This window comes from Lissotriton helveticus, chromosome 1_1, assembly GCF_964261635.1.
Source record: "Lissotriton helveticus chromosome 1_1, aLisHel1.1, whole genome shotgun sequence".
NCBI lineage: Eukaryota > Metazoa > Chordata > Amphibia > Caudata > Salamandridae > Lissotriton > Lissotriton helveticus.
The window spans coordinates 2,078,611,956-2,078,635,037 of NC_136057.1; the positions used below are offsets into that span (position 1 = coordinate 2,078,611,956).

Genomic DNA, 23,082 nt, shown 5'->3' on the forward strand with positions numbered 1-23,082 from the left:
TTTTTGCGAAAGATCCCTGAACTACTAGGGACCCCTGTTTTTTGTAATACGTTACTGCCCAAGGTCCCTAGTGCTATACCTTTGGGTTACCTTGTTTTGTATAAAATAATTAAGCTATTGACGTCATTCTTAAATAATAGAACATTTGCGGTAGAAATGGACGGCAAAACCTCCGAATCCTTCAAGTTGCCGTGCGGAGTGCCTCAGGGCTCATCTCTGAGTCCCACACTTTTTAACATTTATGTGGCCCCGTTGTCAGAAATCATCAGGCACTATGGCTTCGCTGCAATATCATATGCTGATGACACACAGGTGGTGATCTCGGTATCAGACAATGTTGAGGAGACGGCAGACCGTTTTAACAATTGTATGTTGCAGATTAATTCCTGGATGCAGAAGAACTGTCTTAAATGAAATAGCGAGAAGACTGAGGTTCTGTTACTAGGCAACCATACTCCCTTCTGGTCCCCAAAGTGGTGGCCGGATGATTTGGGTGACTGCCCAGTATCAGTAGCAAAGGTGAGAAATCTGGGGGTCATATTTGACCAAAGACTAACCTTTGAATCGCATATTAACAAACTTACCTCCACCTTCTGGGGGATCCTCAAAATCATCAGGAATATTCGTCCATATATTCCCAGAGATGCGTTAAAAACGGTGGTTACTGCATTAGCCATATCGAGGCTGGACTACGGAAATGCTTTGTTTACAGGGCTTCAGACGCAGCTCTTGCTCAGACTCCAGCGAATTCAAAACGCAGCAGCAAGGCTGATACTGGACATTCCCAAATACGAACCAATATCGTACCGACTGAAGGATCTCCATTGGCTGCCGGTGGGCAAGAGAATTATATTCAAGTCGCAATGCCTTGCATTTAAGGCATTACAGGGGAAAGGACCCCTCTATGTCAGAACACTTCTTAGGAAATACTTACCTTCTAGAAATCTACGATCAGCACAGTCTCAACTATTGGTAGTTCCCAGGTACAGACAGCTACGCTGGGGGGGAGGAGCTTTGTCGTTGGTACGGCTAAGGTATGGAACTCCCTTCCCATAGAGATTAAAAACAGCAATTCTCTGATGATGTTCAGAAAACAGCTGAAAACCTGGCTGTTTAAAAATGAAATAGGCATTCAGAATTGGATCTAGTTGGTACTCTAGTCCGCAGACTATTCCAGCGCCAAGACGCCTTCGGGCATTCGCTGCACTTAATAAAATTTAAAATCAAATCAAATCAAATCACAAGTGCCACCATTGCCTACGTAACGGTTGTTCTTATGTTTGAGTGTCTACCATTTATTGGAGTACTATACCTCTTCTTGTACTTTGTACGCTTTTGTAACTTGCATACATGTCACGTTTTCCTCCTGTAATGTACCGTTTGCTACCTCTTATATTTTGTTTGCTTTAGATACTTGTGTGGTAAAGGATGATGAAGAGTCCACTGTAGAGTTATGTTCTTTTATTGTAAGTTCCTTCCAAGATATTAGGTATAGAAGTAAGACCCCACCAGGAGCCAGCTGTTAGCAGCTCAGCCTGAGTTAACCAACTGTCACAGTCAGGAATAGAGAGACACTGTGAGCTAGAGAGTCACCTAGGCATTCTATGATGTCACAGATGACATAGTACAGTCTATCTAGTGAGGAATAGTGGAGAGGACATTTACTACACATCCTCTTCTCTTACGGAATAGGAACAGAACAGAGAACACAATAGGCAAAATACCTCAAATGTAACATCAGTAGAAAAGTACATGAATTCACTAAATGAGATGTTCAGAGATAACATTAGCATGAGGTATCATTAGCAGAAATGTGAACAAAGAAAACTAAATTTAATACTATATGCCTCATCCCCTTCCCTTAACGAACCAAAGCAGCTAAGCTAAGTGGTCACACTCATAACCTCCCCATACATGGGTATACCACAGGGTAAATATCCTGGAAACAAAAAGTGAGTGTAAACGGACACGCTAGAGAGAGACAAAATAGGGTTAGAACTCACTCAAGATAATCCTAAGGAGGCAAACCCCTTTCACAAAAATTCACCAAAGAAAACAATTTTTCCAAAGAACTAGAGATTCCCCTGACGTGCTGACACTAAAGATGTGATAAATTCACAGCTCAAAGTCTTATTAACATGAAACCCTGGCCAGGAGTTACAAGAAGGTAGACTTTGACAAGAATAAAGTGTACAAACAGTCTCTACCAAAAGCAGAGGATAGCGGAGAGTATGAGGAATGGACTATCCGCAAACACCAACCTCCCCTGAAAAGGGTACACCGCAGGACAGTAATCCTGGGAACCAAAATTGGGGCGTGGACTACCCGCAAAGACTAAACATCCCCTAAGAAGGGTACACCGCAGGGTAAGGACAATAACCCTGGGACTAAAAATGACCGCAGGACAATAATCCTGGGAGCCAAAATTGGGGCGTGGACTACCCGCAAAGATTAAACCTCCCTTAAGAAGGGTACACCGCAGGACAGTGGTCCTGGGAACAAAAAAAACGGGGCATGGACTACCCGCAAACACAACTACATAGGGCATGGACTACCCGTAAACACTCAATGTCCCCTGAAAAGGGTACACCGCAGGGTAAGGACAATAACCCTGGGACAAAAAATGGGGCGTGGACTACCCGCAAATACCAACCTCCCTTAAATGGGTACTCCGCAGGACAGTGGTCCTGGAAACAAAATTGGGCATGGACTACTCACAAACAGACAACCACCCCTAAGTGGGGTACAGTTTAAGACACTTCAGGATACTAACCTTGAAAAAACGAATGAGCATTGACTACCCAACTACACCCAACAAGGACTTCACCCAACGCTGAATACATAGTTTACATAAGAGCAACACACACAAATTTGCCACAATAAAAACACACACTACTTTGAAAATAAGGCTATGTTAAAAAAAAATATGCAGTGGTAAATTAGCTGCTATAATTAATTAATTAACACAAGCTCCGGTGAGCGATCTCTCACCCGGGATCCTTGTAGACTGCACCAGGTGTTGGTAAGGATCGATTGTACAACGCGACGTAGTTAAGACTTGAGAAAAGTTGAAAACTTGCAGTGTTCAAATGATGAATAAAACCATGAGATTGTAAAGTTAGGTAAACCGTGTGAACCATCCATACTCGAATGGAACACATATCTGATCTTACATTTGCAGAACATCCTTTTCCCAGCACGAAAACACTTTCGTAGCACCAAATGTATTTCTCCACACCTGTCAGACTTGCGCGGTGAATTCAATCAACAAGGCAGTACGCTGTCACGTTCATGCCGGATGGTTCGCAGCAAATGCGTGCTGAACAACGTGGCAAAGTAGCAGCGACAAGCTGTGGCAAAGGTTCAGACGTCATAGTAGAAAGAAGTCGGCACCAGGAGACCGGTAAGGTTGTGTGCGTTGAAAATGTTTGTGCGCAAGAGCTCGTGACTTCCTTAGAAATACGGCGGTTCAACTGCCACAAGGAAAACATTTTCATCATGAGTGCACAACTATAAACAAAAGTGCGCCCACTGATCGGTAAAACGTTCAACTTCTTTCCCACTGTAGATAGTATCCTCAAGTTCGTCATTTTGCTTTGTCAATACTCAAATGTTTTGCACAAGTGGAATCGCTTTCAAACACAAACAAAACTCGGCGTCTGTCTCCTACCAACTCGTGTACAAGCGACGCCTCTGATTTCAGATAAGATGCTTCTGGAGTAAATGCCTGTGTAGACACAAGTGTAGACACCAATTCGTGTACATGTGACACCTCTCAGCAGACTTCCGAGGTGCAGGAACAGTGCATAGGTTTCAAACAAAATAATAAGCACCCGTTCCTACAAACAAAACAGACACAAGCAGAGTAGGCAGAGGCTACTGTAGAGTTTCTTAGAACCCAAAAACGTCTAGGTTGCACATTGAAGGCTGTCAGTAGACAAACGAACATCGAAGTAAAAACACGTGCCCAGGGTGCAGGCTGTCCAGGTGAAACAGGACACTGATGGGGTCAGCTGGGCGTTACCTTTTTGCTTAAGTATGGGTTCCTTTCCTTGTAGTTGCTTGCTTAGTTTAAACGCAAGTTCATCCTTTTCAAAACGTCGCTAAGTGGCCTTTGTCCTTAGTTTACACGTAGGGTCATCCTCTTCAAAACGTCGCCAAACTGTGGTAAAGGATGATGAAGAGTCCACTGTAGAGTTATGTTCTTTTATTGTAAGTTCCTTCCAAGATATTAGGTATAGAAGTAAGACCCCACCAGGAGCCAGCTGTTAGCAGCTCAGCCTGAGTTAACCAACTGTCACAGTCAGGTATAGAGAGACACTGTGAGCTAGAGAGTCACCTAGGCATTCTATGATGTCATAGATGACATAGTACAGTCTATCTAGTGAGGAATAGTGGAGAGGACATTTACTACAACTTGCACAAGTTCCACCATTAGCTACGTAACGGTTGTTCTTGTGTTTGAGTGTCTACCATTTATTGCAGTATTATACCTCTTGTACTTTGTACGCTTTTGTAACTTGCACACATCACGTTTTCCTCCTGTAATGTACCGTTTGCTACCTCTTGTATTTTGTTTGCTCACATTTGTCACTCTTGCCTCATGTAACAACGTTTGCTTTTGTAATTAGTTCACTTGTAATTTTCTCCTCATGTATCATTACTGTTCCTATTGTGACGCGCTCTGACAACTTTGGGTAAAGTCCGCGCTATATAAAAACGCATAAAATAAAAAAATAAAAAAAAAATAAAGGGGTACTGAGCCATGCTACCATGTGTAAGATACCTCTCCCCACTTTAGTGTTTTGTTCTCTGTTCCATACGTAAGAATACGATATTAACAAATTAAACATATACTTAGAACAGCCACTTGGCAGGTAACTTGTAGGAAAAGAAACTACCAGCTCAAAATTATTTTAAAATTGTAATCGGTAGACTTTCTCGTTATAGAGAAATGCTTAATTCGTATTCTCATAATTAATCCGTTTCTCAAATTAGTTAATCGCAAATACGTACAATTTGCAAAACTCTGTCCAGCGTCCATCATGTCGGTCTTTATTTCATGAGAAACGCACTCAGGCAGAAGATACGGTTACATTACTAACACCCAAAAATACGCTGACTACCCTTTGCAATAATGTTAGGACGGCGTATAGTAATTACGTCACAGTCTTGCGCCAGCGATTGTTCTACCGGAAGATGGCGCTCTAGCACGTCTCTCCTCTCTATTGCTTTCGTTTTTCCGTACCCTCGTTCATGGGCATTATCTACCAATGGGAACACGAAACCTGAAGATCTTGTTATCCAATGGGACCGTCGTAGCCAGAAAGAGGGGCGTGGCAGAATGTTATCCAATGGGACCGTCGTAGCCAGAAAGAGGGGCGTGGCAGAATGTTGCGCATCTGAGCATGTGCCAATCCCACATGGGCTCCAGCTTGTTGGATTTTTATTGATGTGAAATATATGTAATGGAAGAATTAGAGATGCTCGAGTTGCCTAATGCAGCCTTTGGGGAGGCAGGAGTTGCGGCCATCATCGGACGCAAGCGTAAAATCTCTTTGCAAAGGTGAGGGTGAACATGGGGCATGATGGAGGAGTCTCCCCATTCCTTTTGCGACACCCACTTGTGCTCATGCTGGTCCGTATCCCGTCGACTCTCGTGGTCTACTACACTTTGGTTGTTGACCAGAAATTCTGCGATGGTGCCTCTGCCATCCCTCCACAGTGTAGTACTCTGTTCGCCCATCTTGCAGAGCTGATTGAATAATAAAACATGAAAAGGGATCTCGTAGTGACATCGCATCACTCATGATTTCAGTAAGATATGTAAAACTATCAAAAAGTTACAAGGAACCGAACGCTCTAGAATCATGATTCCAGGTGATGAGGGGAATGGCAGGCTTATCAATGTTAAGTATTTCAGTACTTTGTGGTAGTTGTCCAGGTTTTATAGTTGAATAAAACCGGAATACAAGTTCTTTAATGCTGCGAAAAAAACGTATTGAAATACCCGGGTCTGACATTGCTTAAAATAATAATAAAAATATCGACAAGGAAACAGAACGCTTAATCGCAGTGATTGCATACTATGCAGATGTGCAATTAACTCATTCAGGGAACTTCTGTTAAGGGCGTGCACAATGCCCTTAAAAAAATAAGTGGGTGGTTTAATTTTCATGAGCAGTACGCAACAGTGTGACATATGCGACATCACAGAAATGTTGTGTTACTGTGATTTTGTATTAGTCGTTGAGACTTTTCTTGTGGTCGCTGTGTGTTTACATGGAGATCATTATTCTAGACAGGTAAATAGCATGTGTGTTCAAATGGGGATCATTATCTTTATACAACTACGAAATAATCTTTTGATACGATCTTATTCTTTACGCAAGATGTTATAAAGCTCTGTAAGTAACGTTCACTTTTTGGGTGTTTTTATGTGAAAGGACCACAGTCCGTTTTCTGTCTCTAAATTGCACTTGTGTTTTTTCCCATGGTCAACTGAATTTTATCTTTCCAGACTGAATGAAATGTGAAGCTTATTAGATTTGGAAGTAACGCCCAACAGACGTATTCTATGTAATGAGTTTGACAAATTCTACATACTATCCTTGCGAAATTCGTGGTTCCATTATTGATAGTAGCAGGGTTTGCTCCTCCATTGGAGCACAGGAGCATTGCCCGCCAACTAAAATGCCCCTAAAAGCCCCAGAGATTAAAAAATGGTAATAACATTTATTTATTACCATTTTATTTTTCATCAACCCATCCCGAACCGAATTTTTCGAATGGGGCGAGGCTTGCGAAGTGACAGCAGGGAAGAGTGGTAGGTTGCCAGTGCACTTAAGTTTAAAATGCGCATGTCCCTTTGGCCGGTTGTGTTGCGATGGTCAGCCAGACATGGGCACTATCAAGCTCTCTGGCTCAGCTGTCTTAAGACAGCTGGGTTGAGAGCTATCACATGCCTCCAGTGCTCTCTGGAGCGCTGAGAGAGGGCGCTTCCTCCAATCCTGGCACTTCTCTCATGCTGGTTAACAACATGAGAGTAGCGCCAGGTTTGGTTAAGGGAGTTGGCTGGGGCTCACGTTGAACACTGGACTGGAGCAAGGAGGAGGGTGTGTCATGCATGCAGCATGTATGATAAGTGAGTTTTTATTTTATCTGTGATACGTGATAGTACATGCACACTCCCACCACCCGTGTGCCTTTATCATCACTCTCCATAGAAGCCAGCTGCCACTGTATAGTAGTATCATTACTGCTTCTCAGAGTCTGACTTTCTGCAGTGAGGAATTGACCATGGAAAACACTAAATATGTTTTGTAATGTGTAAGTTATCACCCTCTTGATGTCTTTATTGGCTGCTAAGAACTGATGATAGACGTGTAATATTGGCCTTTAGCTCATAGGCTGTCTATAAACAATCTGGTTTTATTTGTGCCCTCCTGACATTCAAGTAGGAAATTAAATTGACTAATCATTTGTCTAATTATCAGTACACATTGACAGCCTCATCTCTCAAATGAGTTCCCTGTACGGATGGACATTTTCATGGCATCCTTGTATGGGCTTTGCACCAGACTGTTCTTGTACCAATGGTGGTCATAATTTGGAGATATGTGGTGTTAGACCTGGCATCTTTGGCATGGTTTCCCCTGTCTTTTTGGCCTCTACCTCATGTATTTTTGATGCTGTGCTGGATTGCGTTTTTGCTGGTTTAGATGCTTTGGACACTCTGCCACTGCCAATCAGTGCCAGAGTGTAAGTGCTCCCTGTGTAAATTATTATGATGATTGGATATGCATGATTGTCATATATATGTATCACCAAGAAGTCCCTAGTACAGTGCACTGAGTGTGCCAGGGCTGGTGATGACAAATGCTACTAGTGGGAGTGCAGCACTGATTGTGCCACCCACATGAGTAGCCCCAAATTGGTGTCTCAGGCCTGCCACCGCAGTGCCTGTGTGCAGTCTGTGAACTGCCATGTCCTCCTGGTCAGTGTCCCCACTGACCAGGCCTAACCCTTCCCTTTTTGTGCACATTGGTCACCCCTACAGAAGGCCCAAGGTACCCCCCTGGGCAGGGTGCAGTGTATGTGAAATGTAGAGCAGGTACTGGTGCAGGTGACATGCTCTGGTAGTGAATTACAGCAATTTTCGTTTTTCACTATTGTAAGGCTATCTTGCTCCATAGGTTAACATCGGGGAAGCTGGCTACAGTAGCTACCAGCATTTCTTCCCATAGGAACAAGATAAGACATAAGAGTCTAGTATCCCTGAACTTAGAATTTAATAACACATTTTTTAGGAAAGGTTGTGTTTGAATCCTGTGTTTGAGAACAGCACTTTTAGAAAGTTGCTGTTCTCTTGTCTGACCTTCCTGTGTGCCTTGGCTTGTTTGTCTATTGACTGTCTGGTTTGAGAGTGACAGGGGCTGGGGATTCCCCAGGAGGCTGGCCGAGTCAGCCCTAGGCTGAATGACTGCATTTGCAACTTGAGTGGTGGGAGGAGATAGCACCTGGGCCTGAATAGGGCGATGCCTGCCTTCCACAATGCTGGCTTCACCTCCTGCTGGGCGGCTGACGACCCTGCCCCTCACTCTGAAAGGAAAGGAGAAGCCAGGAAAACAAAGTGCTGAAGAAACACCCAGAACTGGTTCAGACCGGGCTCAGGGCCCACTTTCACAAAGAGAACAAAGACTTTTAGGGGTATAAGTACAGGACTCCTGACAACAGAAGATTAGATCATCCTGGAATCAAGAAGGAACCTCTGCCAAGGAGAAAGCTGAAACTGAAGAAGGAAGATTGTCCAGCTGTTGCTCTGCTGGATTGCCCTGCTGTTGCTTTGCTGCCAAGGAGAGGGGAAGGAATTTGCTTTGTGCTGTGTCCCTTTGCTTGAAGGAATCTCCAAGGGCCTGAGAAGAGCTGGCTCCCTGTTCTGAAGTCACGAGAACAATAGGACTTCACCCCCAGCTTCCCCTGAGCTCTACTGAGAGAGTTCTGTCCTTCCTGGAGTGCTTGGCCCATGTGTGGTGCCTCTGGAAGTTGTACCTGTGTTGGGAAGCTGGAAACTAAGCTTGAGAGACTTTGCTACAGAAAAGTTATTGCATCGCTCGCTGCGGAGCGCATCCCCGACAGTGTGAGTAGATTCCTGTCGCTACGGAGGTCGAGATCGTCGCAGCGCCTGTTGCCGCTGTCAGAGCCGTCGCATCCTTCGTTTGCGTGACGCACCTGATCGTTGCGGGAAGTCTAACATCGCTGCGAGTGTCGTCGCAGAGCCTGTCGTCGCTGGGGTGAGATCGCCGGACCGCCTGCTTGCGGACCGCCTGCTTGCGGACCGCATCACGTCGCTGCGAGAGTCATCGCCGAAGCAATCGCATCGAGGGGCTACGAGAGAGAAGATCACCGCTGGTCTGCGCATCGTCGCCCCGGAGATCATCGCAACTCCAAAGATCGTCGCATCGGACCTTTGCGAGAACAAACTTCCTACGGAACCTACGCACCGGAATCTAGACAAGGGGCCTTCCTCCCCATACAGACCGGATTCGTTGCAACACGCCCGCTGCTGCAGCGGGGCTGTCGCAAACGCCTCCCCAAGGTCTCAGGAGCAACGCATCGCTTGTTTTACACCGCACCAGCTTCTGCTTTTGGAACTTTGTCGCAACTAAAGGTACTGTGAGCTAAACGTGTTGCAACTGTGAACTTTTCACGCAACTGTGGATTATTTTATCGCAACCTAAAGAACTTTATCGCAACCTTAAGAACTCTTTTGAAAGCATATTCTTGAACTGTGTATGTTGGATTTTTGTCGTTTTGGTCTCGTGTAGTTTAGATTAAATACCTTTATTTTTCTAAACTGTTTTGGAGTCTGTTTGTGGTGTTTTCACTGTGTTACTGTGAGTGTTGGTACAAATACTTTACACATTGCCTTCTGATTAGCCTTGAGGGTGAGCAGGGGTTATCTCAGAGGGTTTCCTCCTTACCCTGACTAGAAGCAAGGGTCCCTATTTGGACAGTGGTACCTACCTCTACCAACTAGAGACCCCCAGATCTAACATTGTTGCTCAGCGGTGGGGATTTGAACTTGTATTTGTACTAGTCCCACAGTGATTGGTGTACTTCACTAGTGAGTGCAGACCACTATGCCACCGCATACTACTGGTTTTGATTTTTTGATTCCATTTTTGAGTAACTCTTCAAAGCGTCATGTCTGCGAAAGAAAAGGCACTCAGTGAGGGGGCAGAAGTAGAATTGGAGTTTGTCATTGGAGACTTGTATTCCTACAAAGTTGAGGAACTTAGGATATTCTGCCACGAGTTTGAGTGCCCCATAAAGACCGCCTACAGGAAGGAGGAGCTGCAGAGAATCTTGAAGGCCCATTGGGAGGCACAAGAGGGAGATGATGTGAATACAGGGAATGGTTTTCAAATCACAGATCTGCCCGTGGGCAGAGTTGGCTCAGGAGCTGGCAGTAACCATTCCGTTAGGGGTTTTACCCAAGAAGAGTTAGAGGAGAATCAAAGAGTGAGAGAACATGACTTGGAAGTCCTGAAATTGAAAATGAAACAATTGGAAATGGAGAAAGAAAGGGCAGCGGAAGACAAGAAAGATGCCCGTGCCCTAGAGGAGAAGAAATTGCTTTTGGCTCATGAGTTGAGCATGAGAGAACTGGATCTTAAAGCCAAGGAGGTGGATGCCAGTTCAAATGGTGGCAGCGTGCAGACAGTGCATGGGGGTAAAGTATATATTCCCAAGGATCTGGTACAGAATTACAATAGGAGTGAGGATATTTATGCCTGGTTTACTTCCTATGAGATTGCATTGAGAATGAATGGTGTGCCTGAACAGCATTGGGGGCGGGCCTGTGGAAACATTTTGAGGCTTCTGGGAGGAGTGCTCTAGAGCCCTTAGAATTAGCAGGTGCGATGACCTACCCCAATATAAAGGAGGCCCTATGTCTCAGGTATGGACTTACTCCAGAGCAGTACAGACTGCAGTTTAGAAATTCTAAGAAGAAAGAATCTGAGACTTGGATGGAGTGTTTGAATTTGTACTCGCGTGCACTGGAAGGTTGGATGAAGGGCAGCAAAGTAACTGATTATAAGGGGTTGTTGCATTTAATTAGTTGGGAGCACTTGAGTAGTCTTTGTGTTCCAGAGCTGCGCCAGCATCTTTTAGACAGCAAGCTGACAGACCCCATTGAACTTGCTAAGGAGGCGGACTGCTGGACTAGTACCAGGGTCCACAGAGGAATTGAGGGTACCACAGCCAAAGGTGGGCAGGGTCCCCAGCAGAAGAGTGGGGGACAAGGGTAACCAAAAGGAGTCCTCACAAGGGCCACAAAATAATTCTCAGGAGAAGGAATCCCAACCCCCCAGACCTAGACAGCCTTTGCCCCCTAGGGGCAGGCGGGACTACAGAGATCCCAGGGACAACAGAGGTCCACCTACCTGCTTTCACTGCAATGAGGTGGGACATGTTATCAGCCGGGGCCCCAAGAGACCCCCAGCACCCACTGGTGCTCCAGCCCGAGGGTTAGCAAGTGTAGCTCTGGGAGGGGATTTAGTTTCTAGTGGGGAGGTGGGGCTAGCAGTTATGTCCCTTGTCTCTCTAGGAGACCAAGAGATGGTCCAGGAAACCTTACTGCCACTGAACACTAAGAAATATGGGCAGAACGTGACCGTCAATGGGAGGGAGATAGAGGCTCTGAAAGACACAGGGGCCAGCGTGACATCCGTGAGTTGTCAGCGGGTGCCTGAAGAGCAGTGTATCCCTAATGTATTCCGACCTGTAGTAGCAGCTGACAGTTCAGTGCGCCTCTGCAAAGTGGCACGTGTTCCCTTTGAGTGGGGGGGGGGGGGGAGTCTCTGGTCTTTTGGAAGTTGTTGTCAGTGATGCCTTGCCTGTAGACTGTCTGCTAGGTAATGACCTGGAGAGTTCTCATGGAAGGATGTGGAACACCGAACTCATTTGGAGATGTTGGGGTTGCCTGCTTGGATCTGTGTGACCACGCGTGCTATGGCAGCCAGTAGGGGTGATTCAGCAGAACTGGAGCCTGAAACAGTGGCCCAGAGACCTGCCAGGAGAGGACAGGGCAGAGGGCGCGGGAAACCAGCCCCAGCCGTTCCCACGGTCCAGGAGGAAGCAGACCCTGAGGGGGATGCCCTGGAACCTACAGGGGAGCAGGTAGCCGAACTGGGCGACCTACCTGAGCTGACCCACTGGCAGCAAGAAGGTGGGCCCTCCAGGGAGGAATTCTGCCAGGAGCAGAAAGAGTGCCCGTGTCTTGTGGGTATGCGGCAACAGGCTGCAGACCAGGCAGCAGGTGGAGCAGCCAGAGATCACTTCATCTACTGGGAAGATGACTTCTTATATAGGGAGCCTAAGTTTGCTGAGCCCGGTGCAGCCCATATGCTGGTGGTAGCCGCGCACATCAGGAACTTCCTACTGGGTCTGGCTCGTGACGTGCCTCTCGCAGGACATCTGGAGCAAGACAAGACCCTAAACAGGCTTGTCACCCACTTCCACTGGCCCCAGATGAGGAAGCACGTTGGTTCCTTTTATAGGTCTTGCCAAACATGTCAGGCCAGTGGTAAGACTGGAGTGAAGTGCAAGGCACCCCTCCAACCCTTCCCTGTGGTGAGCACCCCTTTCGAGTGGGTGGGCATCGACATCGAGGGGCCCCTCGACCCCAAGACAGCCTTAGGCAACGGGTTCATCCTGGTCTTGGTGGACCATGCCACCCGGTACCCGGAAGCAGTCCCTCTCGGGACAATCACAGCCCCCATGGTGGGCCGCGCACTGATGGGGATCTTTTCCCGTATGGGGTTCCCCAGAGAGGTGATCTCCGAACGGGGTACCAACTTCATCTCTAGGTACATGAAGTCTGTGTGGGGAGGAGTGAGGGGTAACTTATAAGTTCTCCACTCCTTACCACCCTCAAGGAAATGGGTTGGTTGATAGGTTCAACCGCACCCTGAAGGGTTTGATTATGGGCCTAGAAGAGCCCATGAGACGGAAGTGGGACGTCTTGTTACCATGCCTGTTGTTTGCCTACAGGGATGTGCCTCAGAAGTCCTTAGGGTTCAGTCCCTTTGAACTCCTGTATGGCCACCCTGTTAGAGGACCTCTCGCGCTGGTGAAGAAGGGGTGGGAGAAATCCCGTGACAAACCCCCCCCAGGATGTGTTCAGCTATGTGTTGGCCAACCGCAACCAGACACACCGCTTCTGGAAGCTCGCTCAGGAGAGCCTGGAAGCTAGCCAGGAAGAAATGAAAAGATGGTACGACCAGAATAACACTCTGGTCGAATGTCAACCTGGGCAGAAAGTGTGGGTGATGGCCCCAGTGGAGCCTTGTGCGCTCCAAGGCAAGTGGACTGGGCCATATGAGGTGGTGGAAAGATAAAGTGAAGTAACCTACCTGGTTAGCTTGAGGACCCCCAGGCAGCCCCTGAGGGTCCTGCATGTGAACCGCCTCAAGCCACACTTTGAGAGGTCTGAAGTGACAATGCTCATGGCTACAGATGCTGGAGGGGAAGAGGATAGACTGGTCAGTGGATGGTGTGGTCCTCTCGCCCACCCTGACCCCAGAACAGCAGAGGGATTGTCGCCAAGTGCTGGGTCAGTTTGCCCCCCTGTTCTCCCTGACCCCAGGTATCACCAATTGGTGCGTCCATGATGTGGAAATTGGAGATAGTTTTCCTGTGAAACAAAATTTTTACAGTGTAGCTGACAAAGTCAGGGCCAGCATCAAGGAAGAGGTTTCCAAGATGTTGGCGCTAGGGGTGATTGAGCCCTCCAGCATCCCAGTGGTCTTAGTGCCAAAAGCTGCTGCGCCCGATGCCACTCCAGAACTCAAGTTTTGCGTGGACTACCGTGGGCTCAATGCGGTCACGAAGACTGACGCACACCCCATCCCCATCCCCAGAGCTGATGAGCTTGTGTATCGGTTGGGAGCCGCCCAGTACCTCAGTACATTTGATTTGACTTCTGGGTACTGGCAGATTGCCTTAACTGAGGTCTGCATTCTCAACGCCAGTGGGGCACTTCCAGTTCCGAGTCATGCCCTTTGGGTTGAAGAATGCCCCTGCCACCTTCCAGAGACAGGTTAACCAGGTACTGACCGGGCTGGAGGAATTCAGCGCCACCTACCTGGATGACATTGCGGTGGTCAGCTCTACGTGGGAGGAACACCTGCAACAGCTCTGTGAAGTGTTTAAGTCTCTGCAAAGGGCAGGCCTCACTATCAAGGCCAGCAAGTGCCAGATAGGGCAGGGATCTGTGGTGTATTTGGGACACCAGGTGGGGAGCGGCCAGGTGGCACCCCTACAGGCAAAGATTGATACCATTCTGGCTTGGGAGCCCCCCCAAGACCCAGACAGAGGTGAGAGCCTTTTTAGGTCTCACCGGGTATTACAGACGGTTTGTCAAGGGATATGGCACCATAGTTGCCCCCTTGCCAGAACTGACTTCTAAGAAGTTGCCCAAAAGAGTGAACTGGACAGAAGCCTGCCAGACTGCTTTTGATACCCTGAAGACTGCCATGTGCACAGCACCGGTGCTCAAGGCACCTGATTTCTCCAGTGAGTTCATAGTGCAGACAGACGCTTCAGAGTATGGTGTGGGAGCAGTACTCTCACAAATCACTGAGGAAGGCGAGGACCAGCCTGTGGCTTTCATTAGTTGGAGACTACTCCACAGGGAACAGAGGTGGAGTGCGATTGAAAGGGAAGCTTTTGCTGTGGTCTGTGCCCTGAAGAAGCTGAGGCCCTACCTGTTTGGGACTCACTTCCGTGTTCAGACAGACCACAGGCCCCTCAGGTGGTTGATGCAGATGAGGGGGGAGAACCCAAAACTGTTGAGGTGGTCCATCTCCCTACAGGGAATGGACTTTATGGTGGAACACCGCCCTGGTACAGAACACACCAACGCTGATGGTCTGTCCAGATTTTTCCGCCTTAGTGAAGAGAACTCCCAAGAGGGTGGGCAGTTCCCCCCACTTTCAGCTGGAGGGGACACGTGTTAGACCTGGCATCTTTCTGCGTGGTTTCCCCTGTCTTTTTGACCTCTACCTCCTGTATTTGTGATGCTGTGCTGGATTTCGTTTTTGCTGGTTTAGATGCTTTGGACACTCTGCCACTGCTGATCAGTGCCAGAGTGTAAGTGCTCCCTGTGTAAATTGTTATGATGATTGGATATACAAGAATGGTATATTCGTATCACCAAGAAGTCCCTAGTAAAGTGCACTGAGTGTGCCAGGTCTGGTGATGACAAATGCTACTAGTGGGCCTGCAGCACTGATTGTGCCACCCACATGAGTAGCCCCAAAATGGTGTCTCAGGCCTGCCACCGCAGTGCCTGTGTGCAGTCTGTGAACTGCCATGTCCTCCTGGTCAGTGTCCCCACTGACCAGGCCTAACCCTTCCATTTTTTTGCAAATTGGTCACCCCTATGGAAGGCCCAAGGTACCCCCCTAGGCAGGGTGCAGTGTATGTGAAAGGTAGAGCATGTACTGGTGCAGGTGACATGCTCTGGTAGTGAATTACAGCCATTTTCGTTTTTCACTATTGTAAGGCTATCTTGCTCCATAGGTTAACATGGGGGATGCTGGCTACAGTGGCTACCAGCATTTCTTCCCATAGGAACAAGATAGGACATAAGAGTCTATTATCCCTGAACTCAGAATTTATTAACACATCTTTTAGGAAAGGTTGTTTTTGAATCCTGTGTTTGAGAACAGCACTTTTAGAAAGTTGCTGTTCTCTTGTCTGACCTTCCTGTGTGCCTTGGCCTGTGTGTGTATTGACTGTCTGGTTTTAGAGTGACAGGGGCTGGGGATTCCCCAGGAGGCTGGCTGAGTCAGCCCTAGGCTGAATGACTGCATTTGCAACTTGAGTGGTGGGAGGAGATAGCACCTGGGCCTGAATAGGGCGGTGCCTGCCTTCCACAATGCTGGCTCCACCTCCTGCTGGGCGGCTGACGACCCTGCCCCTCATTCTGAAAGGAAAGGAGAAGCCAGGAAAACAAAGTGCTCAAGAAACACCCAGAACTGGTTCAGACCGGGCTCAGGGCCCACTTGCACAAAGAGAACAAAGACTTTTAGGGGTATAAGTACAGGACCCCTGACAACAGAAGTTTAGATCATCCTGGAATCAAGAAGGAACCTCTGCCAAGGAGAAAGCTGAAACTGAAGAAGGAAGATTGTCCAGCTGTTGCTCTGCTGGATTGCCCTGCTGTTGCTTTGCTGCCAAGGAGAGGGGAAGGACTTTTCTTTGTGCTGTGTCCCCTTGCTTGAAGGAATCTCCAAGGGCCTGAGAGGAGCTGGCTCCCTGTTCTGAAGTCCCAGGAACAAAAGGACTTTACCCCCAGCTTCCCCTGAGCTCTACTGAGAGAGTTCTGTCCTTCCTGGAGTGCTTGGCCCATGTGTGGTGCCTCTGGAAGTTGTACCTGTGTTGGGAAGCTGGAAACTAAGCTTGAGAGACTTTGCTACAGAAAAGTTATCGCATCGCTCGCTGCGGAGCGCATCCCCGACAGTGCGAGGAGATTCCTGCCGCTACGAAGGTCAAGATCGTCGCAGCGCCTGTTGCCGCTGCCAGAGCCGTCTCATCCTTCGTTCGGTGCGGGAGGTCTAATATCGCTGCGAGTGTCGTCGCAGAGCCTGTCGTCGCTGGGGTGAGATCGCCTCACCGCCTGCTTGCGGACCGCATCACGTCGCTGCGAGAGTCATCGCCGAAGCCATCGCATCGAGGAGCTGTGAGAGAGAAGATCACCGCTGGTGCGCGCATCGTCGCCCCGGAGATCGTCGCAACTCCAAAGATCGTCGCATCGGACCTTTGCGAGAACAAACTTCCTACGGAACCTATGCATCGGAATCTAGACAAGTGGCCTTCCTCCCCATACAGACCGGATTCGTCGCAACACGCCCGCTGCTGCAGCGGGGCTGTCGCAGACGCCTCCCCAAGCTCTCAGGAGCAACGCTTCGCTTGTTTTCCACCGCACCAGCTTTTGCCTTTGGAACTTTGTCGCAACTAAAGGTACTGTGAGCTAAACGTGTCGCAACTGTGAACTTTTCACGCAACTGTGGATTATTTTATCGCAACCTAAAGAACTTTAGCGCAACCTTAAGAACTCTTTTGAAAGCATATTCTTGAACTTTGTATGTTGGATTTTTGTCGTTTTGGTCTTGTGTAGTTTAGATTAAATACCTTTTTTTTTTAAACTGCTTTGGAGTCAGTTTGTGGTGTTTTCACTGTGTTACTGTGAGTGTTGGTACAAATACTTTACACATTGCCTTCTGATTAGCCTTGACTGCTCGTGCCAAGCTACCTAGAGGGTGAGCAGGGGTTATCTCAGAGGGTTTCCTCCTTACCCCGACTAGAAGCAAGAGTCCCTATTTGGACAGTGGTACTTACCTCTGCCAACAAGAGACCCGCAGATCTAACATGTGTTGTTTGCCTTTTCACTCCTTGTGAATTAATTTTTTTTAATGGCAAAAGTATGACCTTTTGCAACAGTGTCATCTTAAACCATGTTGTCTTAACTGCTCTTATGAAGGTTATGTCTTATCATTGCCCTTCATCGTAGCTCCCTCTGGAGATGCTCTCTTACCCCTACTTAACATTGTCAATACCTCAGTTGCTTAAGGCACATTCCAAGCAGCTCTAAAAGCAGGCCAGATCCTCCCACTCCTAAAGAAACCTACACTAGACCCATATGACCTCGCAAGCTACCTCCTCATCACTCAACTACTGTTCATTGGCAAGATCATTGAAATAGAAGACTATATTGAACTTCAAGACCACATCAATGCTAACCACCTTCTTCACGACTGCCAGTCTGGTTTCAGCTCACACTGCAGTATGGAGACTATAATGTTGCACATTTTATGCAAAGCCCTCTTGACCACAGATGAAGATGAATGCTGCCTCCTTCTATTGCTGGGATTCTCATCTGCCAATGACACAGTTGTTCACCATCCCACTTTCATATGGACTCTGGAGTCCTAAATGAGGTTCATCAGCAGTGTCTTTCACTGGTTCTCCTCCTACCTTTCCAAATGAAACACATTTTTCCACGTGAGCTCGTCCAGCTTCAAATTACCACTATCACCACTGAAGTCCCCGAAGGTTCCATTCTGTCTCTTGTCATCTTCTACCTCTAGATGGAGCTGCTTGGCGCGCTAATCACAGATAACAGCTTCAAGAGTTTGCAATATGTTGATGATACACAACTGTACTTAAAAGTCTCCTCTGCTTTAGACAGCCAACGCATCAAACACTGCTGACACATCATCCAGATATAGATGTCCAGCGACTACCTGAATCTCTACCGAATTAAGACTGGATTCCTGTTATTTGCTAAAAACAATAAATAAGATAACGTAAAAACAAAGCTGAAGCTGTATGACAGGAACCATGACTGCTTCAAAGCCTAACTTTCATCTAATGACAGGTCACTTGGATTTACCATGGACACCAACCTCACCCTTAAGGAACAAATTGCCAAAAAAAACAAAATAGACTGGTACCAGATCTCTCGTCTTAAAATGAATCGGTTTCTTCCAGAAAGCGACTTCAGGACTGCTATTCTAGCCCTAGTACTCTTGCATCTGGATGGTGTCTTACTCCATGTCCTCCCAGACACCACACTGGCACTTTTTAGGGCATCCTACATGCTGCAGCACATCTCATCCAGTACATAAAATATGATCTCCTCACCCTCATCTTTATGGAACTCCATTGGCATCACTTGCCAGCCACACCATATTAAAAACCACCTGCATCATGTCCAAAGCTATAATGAACCGCACCTCTTCTTATCTTGTAGACAGGTTGACCATCTCTTGTAGACCTTGACACACCCGCAGTCAGGTCAGCGTCAGACTGCAGTCTTAGAAATGAAAAAGAGAAAAAAAACAAGACAAGCAGACCTTTCCTACTAAATGCAATAGCTACCAGTTGGTTGAACTCATGTTAATTTAGTGACCCTGACAAGGGCTGTGATTTTACCTTGTAGTGGGTAGTCACTCACCTCAAATAATAATCCAGTTTATTATAATGTGTATTTCACTGCCACTTTGCAAATAACAGTGTTACCACTGATGTGCCTTGAAGGGCGTATGTGATTGACCCTCTCATATGAAATGTTACTGAGGGAGTTGTGCATATGCATACTTTTCGAGCTTAACTAAGTACTAAGCTAAGGTGAGCACAAACTGTTTTAAGTGCAATGGCTAATGCTGATTAATATGAACATGTGGCACTAAATGAAATTTAGCCAAGAGTTAGCAGTCACATTTACCTTTGGTTGCAATGAGCATTGTGGAAATACTGGCGTAATTTCTAGTGTATGTGTTGTATAACTTATACAGCCGTAAAATAATTGATATGTAGTTGGATTCTTGGTAACAAGAAAGGACGTATATCGTGCAAAGTCACCATGCATGCAATTAGCACCTCACAGAGAGTGGTTAGCACTGAAGTTGTGATTCTTGAAATGGTAGAGAGATGTATTGTTTTTAGTAATCTTGCATGAAAGCATCGATCCTATAGATTCCCAATAGGTTTGTGCACAACCATGTGAATTGTTACACAGTATATATAGTCCATTAAAAAATCACACTTAATGAATTGAGAGTGAATGACATTAATGAAATGGAAGTGTGGAATGTTCAATAAAGATTGATTTCAGTTAAAAGTGGATTTTGGACCTTGGTAGTTTATTAATAACGGTTTATGCCTTTTTTGGAACTTTGAAGGCTTCTCTGAAACTATTAAAAAAGCATGTTGCCTGTCACTCTGGGTTGAGCTTTATTTTATTAAGTAATGAACATCAAAAGATCGAATACAAAAAGATTTATGTAAGAAATTGTAAATTGAATGTCTGTTCTATTCAGCAATGATATGCAAAAGGTCTTTTGAGCTAGCCACCCACAAATTAGAATATTCTTTGCAGAGTGCGAAGGCTGTACATTTATACATGGATATGCAACCCAATAACCAATAAGTGCAAATGAAATGCTGTTAGTATCACATTAACTACATTTAGTTATTGTTTCACTGGTAAACATTCTTAGGTTTTGTCTGCATGTGCTTCCTGTATCAAGAATTATTGGAAGCTTGCTGTGGCAGGACTCTAAAAATCATAAAAATGTGAATAGACCCAGGCCTGCAGTTCTAGTGACTTGTATACACTACTCGACCTAAGTGCAATTCGCTTGACCCATTGACTGTTCCAAATGTTGTCGTCCAGGGCAAATATTTTATTTCATGAAGTCGCCTTTTTTCTTCATTACTTAATACAAGAGCTCCTTCAAATATGTGAGTTCAGGATGTCTGCTGTACAAAACTCCTATGTTTTATTAAATGGACTACACATTTGTCGCATGTTTAATAAAAATCAAGCCCACATAAAGGTATTCATGACCCCTCACTTGCCTTTTTTTTCATCAGTAGCATTGACAGCATGGCGGGGGGCATGAATGTTTCTAAGTTAATCTCTAAAAACGACCTTTTAACCCCTTCCACGCTCATGACGAGCTGGGCTCGTCATGAAGTAACCTCCTCGCACGCTCATGACGAGCCCAGCTCGTCATGTAAAGTGCACTTTACGGATTCTCAGCATAGCAGGGGAATATGCTGAGCATCCATGGGGTTAATAGATCTATTATTAAAGCATAATGTGCTAGTGCGCTCTCATTTACAGACCGCACATTTCCGTTGAAATGGCTGGAAACTTTCTCACTGACATGTAGTTTTACTGATTAAAACTATATAGCATACAAACGATAGTGGGGAATTTGGGTTTCAGCAAATATTTATCATTTGCACATTACTAAGTAAAGTGTTTAATTATGCACTTAAAAAAATGAATATTGGTAAAGTTTTCTGATTTGTTTTGATACTATTAAAATATTTGTTTCCATCACATCAGAATTACAAAAGTGGTTTCCCATCTACTGAAATAAAATGTGAAATATTTGTACAGGTCACATACAAGGTATGTACATATTTTTTAGAAATAAAACTGACATCCTATATGTTCTTTCATTGCAGACATCATGATTGTCATACAGTTCACTTTTCTTCCTCTGACTGCATAGTTAGAGGACTTTGTTATACGATCTCTAGGATAAAATAAGAGACAATCTGTGAGATTACATAGGCTGACATCTGACCTCTGTATTTGAACGCACAGCCAATATAAAAAGATTCAAAGATGCTTTATTGTTATTTGACTTTGTTAGTTATAAGAACACCTATTCTCTGTCAACTGGAGTCTCTCCCCAGACCGTGCCAGTAGTCCCTAAAAATAGATCTCCCTGATTACATCTGACTCGTCATTGCAAGTAGGCGAGTAGATTTCTAGAAGCCTGTAGACCCGCAGGTCTAGTGGCTTAAATGATCTACTCAACCTAACTGTAATTTTCTTGACCTTTAAACTATTCTCGTTATGTCACCCTATGCAAATATTGTATTTTACAGAGCCACCTTTTTCTTCGTTCTCACGTACGAGAGCACGTTACAATTTGTGAGTTCAGCATTCCTGCTGTACAGAAAAATCTATTTGTTTTGATTTAATAGACTAAAAGTTTGCTCCATGCACAATAAGGATCCAGTTCACATATAGTGTACACATGACCCCTGACTAGCCTCTTAATTCGCTAATAGGATTGCCATCAGGGCTGGGGCAGGAATATCTCTCAGGTCATCTTTAAAAACTCACTTTTAATAAATATATTACAAAAGCATGAGGGTGTAATCTGTAGCTAGTTATCAACAGGACATTTTCCATTGAAATGGCCAAAAACTGTTCAATTAACACACTGTTTTACCTATAAAACTATTTAGTGTATAAACAATAATCTATGGAAATTGGGACTCAGCAAAATATTTATCATTTGTACATCACCAAGTAAAGTGTTCTAATTTGTTTTCATCCTATTGAATGTTTTATTTATCACACAGAATTACAAAACAAAGTCTTTCATAAATACTGAAACTTATTTCGAAGTGTCTCAACTGTTCACTTTTTAGCTATTTAATTGTGTGTTAGAATAAAACAAGTCATCCTACAGCCTTTCATTTCACACTTTTTGTGCAGCACGTTTGTCAGACAGTTCACTATACAAAATACTCGAACTTTGCAAGTCTGAGAAAGAAAAGTAATTGTAGATTGCGAGAGAGGCCTTTGAAGGCTGACTATGGTGGGATTCTATGTGAAACGATGGTAGTAGAAAATGAAGCAGAGTTAGTGTTGATATGCTGTCGGATCTTTTGTATTTTTTTCACCGAAGAAAAGGCTGATAGGGTTGCACTTTATGCACAGTGAGGAATACGAGAGCTGAGCAGGGTTTTGATGCATTGCTTGATTGTCTTGATAAATGGTCTGCTTCTGTTTGTGTATTCATTGATGGTGTTGGTCCAGCACTTTGTGTTGGCTAATCTGATGAAATGTCTGCATGTTGCATGGAGGTACTTCAGTATCAGGAGGTCATCTGGCTTCCTGTTTTTCTTCCATTCCCTTTCTTTCTTTCCTGCCTGCAGATGGATCATTTATTGTCAGCAAGGTCTTCAGAGTATTGGGGTGCTGAAGGCATTGGCTTGCACTTGCATGTTTTAATTGTGTTGAGGATGTTCCCTTAGTTTTCCAAAAGAGAATGTAAGTTGTTAGTAATGGTGCTGGCTTTGAATATGGAGCTGATAATTTGAGAGATGAGTTCTAGCATGATACGGTCTATGGAAAGTCTTTGAAGGATCTGAAAATTTGGTCTTCTCTTTTGTGTTGTCCCTGGTTTGTTGATAGGACGATGAGCAGATAGATAAGGATGGTAAATATTTGGTCCAGTCCAGGGGCATGGGTAGTTTGCATTAGATAGTTGGTGATGTTGGGATGACAAGATAGAGGATGTGGCCTTTGAAGTGTATTGGTTGTATGACATGCTGTACCATGTTGCGTGTCAACAAGGTAGAAAAAGGAGGCAATTTTTTATTTTATGTTTTACTTGTGCTTTCTGGGAGATTTAAGTCATCCAAGATGGTGGTGTGGGCATGTCGGTTGAATGAGGTGAGGTCTGAGAATGT

The 23,082-nt window shown here is 45.5% G+C and overlaps 1 protein-coding gene across 1 annotated transcript in view; it reads left to right on the forward strand.

The window, feature by feature from the left end:
• The first annotated feature begins 5,370 nt into the window (after positions 1–5,370).
• The window catches only part of ZNHIT6 (zinc finger HIT-type containing 6), a 360,433-nt gene continuing 342,721 nt past the window's right edge, over positions 5,371–23,082 (forward strand). The window contains exon 1 of the mRNA XM_078645491.1: positions 5,371–5,566. Within this exon, the coding sequence (XP_078501617.1) occupies positions 5,469–5,566 (98 nt within the window). The 5' untranslated portion in view covers positions 5,371–5,468. The remainder of the gene's footprint in view (positions 5,567–23,082) is intronic.